This window comes from Penaeus monodon, chromosome 2 (genome assembly GCF_015228065.2).
Source record: "Penaeus monodon isolate SGIC_2016 chromosome 2, NSTDA_Pmon_1, whole genome shotgun sequence".
Classification (NCBI taxonomy): domain Eukaryota; kingdom Metazoa; phylum Arthropoda; class Malacostraca; order Decapoda; family Penaeidae; genus Penaeus; species Penaeus monodon.
Window position 1 is genome coordinate 57204880 of NC_051387.1, and position 7500 is coordinate 57212379.

General features: G+C 37.0%; 1 protein-coding gene across 4 annotated transcripts in view; it reads right to left on the reverse strand.

The window, feature by feature from the left end:
* Nucleotides 1-7500, reverse strand: part of LOC119584137 (paramyosin, long form-like) — a 96915-nt gene that overhangs the window by 36707 nt on the left and 52708 nt on the right. For 3 of the 4 annotated variants that reach the window (XM_037932675.1, XM_037932674.1, XM_037932676.1), the window contains 4 exons: nucleotides 7168-7366; nucleotides 5489-5614; nucleotides 3708-3904; nucleotides 1054-1186 (listed from right to left, as the gene is read on the reverse strand). In XM_037932675.1, coding sequence (XP_037788603.1) covers nucleotides 1054-1186; nucleotides 3708-3904; nucleotides 5489-5614; nucleotides 7168-7366 — 655 coding nt within the window. Of the gene's footprint in view, nucleotides 1-1053; nucleotides 1187-3707; nucleotides 3905-5488; nucleotides 5615-7167; nucleotides 7377-7500 lie in introns of all 4 variants that reach the window. The other variant, XM_037932677.1, reaches the window with a different exon arrangement.

A 7500-nucleotide genomic window follows, 5' to 3' on the forward strand; every position in this document is an offset into this window, starting at 1 on the left:
ATAAGATTGAAATAAAGGAGGCTCCAAGATTCTAGATTTAAAAACATATATATACATATATATATATATATATATAATATTATATATAATATATATTATATTATATATAGATACTATTATATATATAATCATTATATAATCTATATATATATAATAAATATAAATATTTATAAAAATATACCCACACACACACACAATCAAATCCAAATCAATAAATTACATTATACTCATCGCTTGCAAAGTTATGTTTATGGGAATACTTTTGGGTACAATGCTTTCATCAGATTCTTAAAGGGGCCCGAGACTCTACAGTGATTAAGGACCACTGCTATATATTAAACATTATACATTATCAATACATACTGAGTCTATCTTTGAGTATTCTGTTGGCCTTTCTCTCTTGATCTCCTTATATTAAGAATAACGAGTCTAAGGTGACTTAGGTTCTGTACATGTGACAAGCTTATTATCTTCCTACCTCGTGTCGTAGGGAAAATAGTGGTTTCATCTGTACAAAGAAGACTTGGGTATTATACATGTTAAGAGGATTTCAACGCATCATTAGGGTGAGAGGCTGCTAAAGAAACGCACATAGACTTACAAGAACAAACATAGACTTACTTATATGGATGGCACAACACTGATACAAACACACACACATGTATGGACGCAAACATACATGCGCACATATATGAAAAGAGCTGTAGGGAAAGTATATATATATATATATATATATATATATATATATATATATATATATATATATATATATATATATATATATATATATATATATTATATATATATATATATATATACAGAGAGAGAGAGAGAGAGAGAGAGAGAGAGAGAGAGAGAGAGAGAGAGAGAGAGAGAGAACAAAACAGGCGAAGAAGCACAGAGAGAGACACAAAAACACAACACAAAAAGAGAGACAGAGACAGAAGCAAACACACATAGAAAAAAAACAAAAAATGAGACCAATACACACAGAACAAACACACACACACACACACACACACACACACACACAAGCACGCACCACCCACTCACCTTCTCCAAGTCAAGGATCATGATCTCAATCTCCTGTGACAGACGGCTCTTCTGTTTCTCAACGTTAGCGACCTTCTGATTCAGGCTGGTGCAGTGTTCCTCGAGCTCGACGATCCTGGCAGTCATCTTCTTCCTGTAGGACGCACGTAGAATTAAGTGGTTGTACATGTGTTGAGGATATTGGGGGTATGGTTATGTTTTGTGAATAGTAAGAACTTGTGTATACGTGTGGTAAGGATGTATGTCTTAAGAATAAAGAATACGTACTGCATGTATCTCAACAATAAATGAGAATGTTAAGAATAAACATAGTGAGAATACTAAGGATACAGTACTCATGAGAAAATCAAGAAAAAAGATATACTGAGACTCTTAAAAATACAAAAAATATCTTGAGGATATCAAGAATATACACACTACTACTCCACAGAATATTACGTTCCATAAAATAGATAAAAATATCCACTTTCTTTTTCGCAAAGAATATAAAAGGAAGTATAGTAGTCTGGACATGAGAGAAATGCGATTGCGTCAAGCAGGTACGCATTCTCGGACACTCAGAGAATGCGTATGATAACTGTATATCACTCTAAGAATATCGAGCCTATCTCTGTCTTCAGAACATCAAGAATATCATATTCAAATAATGTCTAGAATAGTATAAAAAACAGCATATCTTAATAACACGAAGAACAAGATATCTATAAAGTATATTCACTTCCCAAAACGAAAAAAAAATCCCTACTTTTCCGTGTTCTGACATTTCTTTAATTTATATTTCCTGTTTTTTGTAATTGTTATTTTTTATCTATTTTATTTATTATTTTTTTGTCTGTCGGTGACTTCATCCCAGAAAAGCATAATTCCCTTTAAAAAACACAATTTTAGATAAGACACAACGAAATAATCCTATATTTATAAATGAAACAACGCAGGAAAGAACAGGGAGTCACACGAATACACACGAATGTCCTATGAATAAAGCAACGAAGGGAAGAACAAGGAATTACACGAATACACACGAATATCCTATAAATAAAATCAACGCAGAAATACTAAAGAATCACATGAACATCCCACAAATAAAAATAACGAAGGGAAGACCAAAAAAATCACACGAATACACACGAATATCCTATAAACAAAACAACGTAGAATGACCAAGGAATTACACGAATACACACGAATATCCTATAAGTAAAACAACGAATGCAAAATAAACAAAACAAAACAATTAAACACATGAATATACGGAAAACTTTTTCGCCATATTGCTTCCTCAAGGGATCAATATAACCGAAAAAAAATATATCCGTTTGTTTTCTTGTCCTTTCCTTCGTCGTTTCATTCACATCCTTCACGCGCTTAGGCCTAAATTTATAGATTTTTTTTTTATAGACTATGGGTGAATTCGTGGATTTTATAAGAAAAATATGAGGTAACAGAAATGAATATTTAGTGTCAGGGTGTGAGGCAGGGCATATATATATATATATATATATATATATATAATATATATATATATATATATAAAATATCATATATATGCATATATATATGCATATATATATATATATATATATATATATATATATATATATATATATATATATATATATATTTTGTGTGTGTGTGTGTGTGTGTGTGTGTATAACACAATCGCATTATATCCTACTTAGATGTAAAGGGATTAAGATGGCTATCTCTTTATCTATCTATCTATTCATCTCTCTGTTTATCTATCTACTTCTCTATCTATCTATTTATCTATCAATCTGTCTGTATTTCTCTCTATTTATGTATCTGTCTACCTATCTATCTATTTATCCATCTGTCTGTCTATCCGTCTCTCTACCTATCTATCTGTATATCTATCCATCTATCTGTTTATCTATCTATCTATCTATCGAGATGAAAAGAATAAAGAATGATGCAATAGAATAAAAAGAATAGTATCCCCCATCATCACCCTAAAAAAAAACGAGAAAACGTTTCCTCCAGAAACTAACACCAGATAAACCGAAAAAAACGAAGAAAAAAACAAAAAAAAACTATTAAGATGAAAGAAAGAAGAAAAAAAGGAAGAGAAAAGAAAAAGAAAAGCACCAACAACAACGAAAACGTCAACCAAATAGAGAAAGAAGAAAAAAAGATAAAAGAGAAGAGAAAAGACTTACAAAATAGAATGAATAAAATAAACAAAAGAAAGAAAGAAAGAAAGAAAGAAAGAAAGAAAAAACTACTTACATAAACAGAATAATAACAACAACAACAAAAATAAAGCAAAATATCTACAAAACAAAATAACCATCCTCCCCCCCAAAAAAAGATAAAGAAAACGGAAGAACCTGAAAAATAGCCCCCCCCCCCGAAAAACAGAAAAACACACACAAAAAAAAAAAAAAACAGAAAAAAGGACTTACTTGAAGAAGAAACAGAAAAATAGGACCCCTCCCCCCAAAAAAACAGAAAAAAAAAAACAGAAAAAAAAGAACTTACTTGAAGAAAAACAGAAAACAACAACAAACAACAACAAAAAAAACGAAGAAAAAAAAGAGAGAGAGAGAAAAAAAAAGAAAACAGAAAAAAAGAACTGACCTCAAGAACCAGAAAAAAAAACAAACAGAAAAACAACAGAAAAAAACATAACTTACTTGATCTCTTCAATCTCCTCGACGCGGATGCGACACTCGCTCTCATACTTGCTCTTGAACTGCTGCACAAGGGACACCTCGCTGTTATATTTGCGCTCGATGTCGATGCGCAGTTCGCACTCTTCGTCGTAGGAGCGTTTGAGGGCGTTGAGTTCGTTGTTGAGGGAGTGCAGCTCGCTCTCCAGCTTACGGCGGCGCTGCGGGTGGAGGAGAGCGGTCAGGTGGAGTGCGTGGGGGTGGAAGGGGGGAGGGGGGGGGAGAAGAAGAGGTAGGGAAGGGAGGTGTGGATGATTGTGGGGGGTGAGGTGGGGTGCGTGGAGGAGAAGATTGGGGGGAGGAGGAGGAGGGAAGAGTAGGTGGTGGTGGAGATAGAGATGGAGGAGGAGGAGGAGGAGGAGGAGGAAGAGGGGGAGGTGGTGGTGGTGAAGATAGAGATGGAGGAGGATCAGAAAGAGGAGAAAAAAAGGTGAGGAGAGGAAGCTGTAGGAAAAGAGGTGGAGATAGAGATGGAGAAGGTAAAGAAAGCGAAAAAAGAGGAGAAGAAAGGGGAGGAAGAGGAAGAGAAGATAGTTTGTGGAGGCGCTACGGGTGGAAGAGTGCTTTGAAGTGGATAAGAAAGGGGAGATAAGAGGTGGAGATGGAGGAGGTGGAAGAGAAGAAATAGGAGGAGATAGAGAAGGAGGTGGAAGAGGAAAAGACAGAGACAGAGGAACAGAAGAAAGAGGAGAAGAAAGGGGAGGAGGAGGAGGGAAAGAAAAATATGATGTGGATGGAACAGCGCAAATAGGTGGAGGAGAAAGAGGAGAAAAAAGGAGGAAGAGAGGAAGAAAGAGGAGTGGATGGAACAGCGCAAATAGGTGGAGGAGAAAAAGGAGAAGATGAAAGACGAGAAGAAGAAAGAAGAGAAGAAGAAAGAGGAGAAGAAGAAAAAAGAGAGAGAAGAAGAAAAGAGAGAAGAAGAAAGAGAGAAGAAAGAGAAGAAAGAAAAAAGAAGAAGAAGAAGAGAAAGAGAAAGAAGAAGAAAGAGAGGAGAAGAAAGAGAGAAGAAGAAAGAGAGAAGAAGAAAGAAGAAGAAGAAAAAGAAAGAAGAAGAAGAAAAAAAGAAAAGAAAAAGGAAGAAAAAAGAAGAGAGGAAGAGAAAAGAAGAGAGGAAAAGAAAAGAAGAAGAAGAAGATGAAGAAGAAGAAAGGAAGAGGAGGAGAGGACTCGAGGGAAGAAAAGAGAACAGAAGGAAATAGAAAAGAATAGGAAAAATGAAGCTTTTTTCTCTCCTTCTTCTTGTTGCATTGGATGGAAAATGCAACAATGGAATTTAAATATATTTTTTCATCAACTTGTCTTCAACTAAATGATGATGATGATGATTTTGACGTAATGATGAGGCTAACACGATAATTATTGATATTACTGATAATGATAATGATTATGATAACTGATATGTTGATAATAATGATTATGATGATAATGATAATGATCATGATGATGATAATAATAATAATAATATTAACACGATAATAGTAATAACAATGATAATAATAATAATTAATAATATAATAATGACCATAATTGTTTTAATAATGTTGATATTAATGCTAATTACAATGACAATAATAATAACAATAACATTGATTATAAATTCAGCAATAATGATGATGATAATAATAATAATAATAACAACATTAATAACAATCACAATAACACTACTGAAAACAACGATAACAACAATACAATAATGATAACAACATCAATAAAATGACATTAATAACAATGAAAAAACTTACGGCCTCCTCCTGCTCGAACCTCCTCCTCCACTCCTCGGCGCTGGTGGAGCCGGACTTGATGGTGTAGTTCAGTTCCTCAATCTTGACCTTGTATTCCTGGACAATCTTGGTCATCTCGACGTTCTCCTGCAGGGTGGCGAGGGCAAGGGAGGGGGGGGGAGGGTCAGATGGTGCTGATTAGAATATGTGGTGAAGGAAGAGTACGTGGATACACATACATATAGCTATATACATACACGCACGCACACGCACACACACACACACACACACACATTTACATATGAATATACATGTATGCTTGTATAGAGATATATATAGATATATTTATATGCGTACTCCTGCATGTACTAATGCACATATATGTGTATATACATAAGAGTATATGTACATATGCAAAAATACACGCGTACATACATGCAAATATGAATATAAATGTACACAGACACACACGGATACATATAAACACACAAACACATACACACACATATCTTTTCTACTCCCGGATACATTTGTTCACTGTATCCTTGTGGGTAAATTTGGAGTGAAAAGTGACGGTATTGTATGAACAGAAAAAAATATGCGTTATAAAGAAAACAAAAAAAAGATCATACGTCATCCACACTTCTGTAATAACATATTCTCATTTACTGTCTATACGTTTCTGCGCATGCAAATTCTCTCCGTTTTTTTCGTTTTCTCTTATCTCCCCCTTCTCCGTCATCCCAATCTCCTCCTCCTCCTCTTCCTACTTCCCCCTTTCACATCTTCCCAAATCTCTCCTCTTCCTTCCCATCTCCTTCCTTTCCTCCTTTCCTTCTCTCTTCTCTTTCCTTCTCCTTTTTTTTACATCCTTCCCTCTATTCTATTTTTCTCTCTCTCTTCCTTTCTCCTAATCAAACTTTTCCTCTCTTCCTCCCCGCATATCCTGCCATGAAATCATTTCTTTTTCCCCTCTCTCCTTCCTCCTATCCCCTATCTCTCCTGCTTCCTCCTCTCTCCTTCTTTCTCTTTCTCTTTCATCTCCTTCTCTAACGCCCTCCTCTCCTTCTTCCCTTTTCTCTCCCATTCACCTCCTCCTCTTCTTCCTTCTATCTAATCTTTCCCCTCCTCCTTCCCTTCTCTTCCTCGTTATATCCTTTCCTCTGTCTCTTTCTCACCCTCATCATCTTTTCTTTATTATCTCCTTTCCTCCCTTTCATCTTTTTCCTTTATCCTTATCCTCTCTCATTCTTCTTTTTTTCCTTTTCTTTCAGCCTTTCCTTTCCCCAATCCTCTCATCCCTCCCCTCTTACCTTTTACCCTCTCCCTCTCCCCCTCACTCCTTCTCTCTCTCTCTCCTCCCCTCTCCCACCCACCTCCTCCACATCCACTTCTTGACCCACCCACTTCCCCTCTGCCCCACTCCCACCCACTCACCCCCCTCCCTTCTCCTCCAGTCTCCCCACCTCCACCTCTCCCTCAATCTCCTCACCTCCATCTCCACCCCCTCCCTAATCTCACCACCCACCTCCTCCACCTATCCACTTCCCCACCTCCATCTCCACCCCCTCCCTAATCTCACTACAAACCTCCTCCATCTCCCCTAATTACCCCACCTCCACCTCCTCCCCCAATCTCCCCACCCACCTCCACCTCCTCCCCCAATTCCCCCCCACCTCCACCACCCCCCCGAAACGTACCACGCTCAGGCGCTGCTTGGCGGAGGTGATGTCGACGATGGTGCGGTTCAGTTCCTCGATCTTCAAGTTCAGTTCCTGGATGCTGATGCTGAGGCTCTTCACAGACTTGTGGTAGCCGGCGGATTCGAGGGTGACCTTCTCCAGCTGCTGGGTCAGTTCGTAGACCTCGGCCTGGAACTTGCTCTTCTCCTTCTCAATCCTGGAGGGGGGGGGGGAGAGAGGGAGAGAGTGAGTGTGGTTGTAATTTTTCTTTGGGAAAAAAGCAAGATAGAAAAGAAAAGAAAGTTTTTTTTTTTTAATTTTATAATTCAACTTTTCTTTTTTTCATTATTT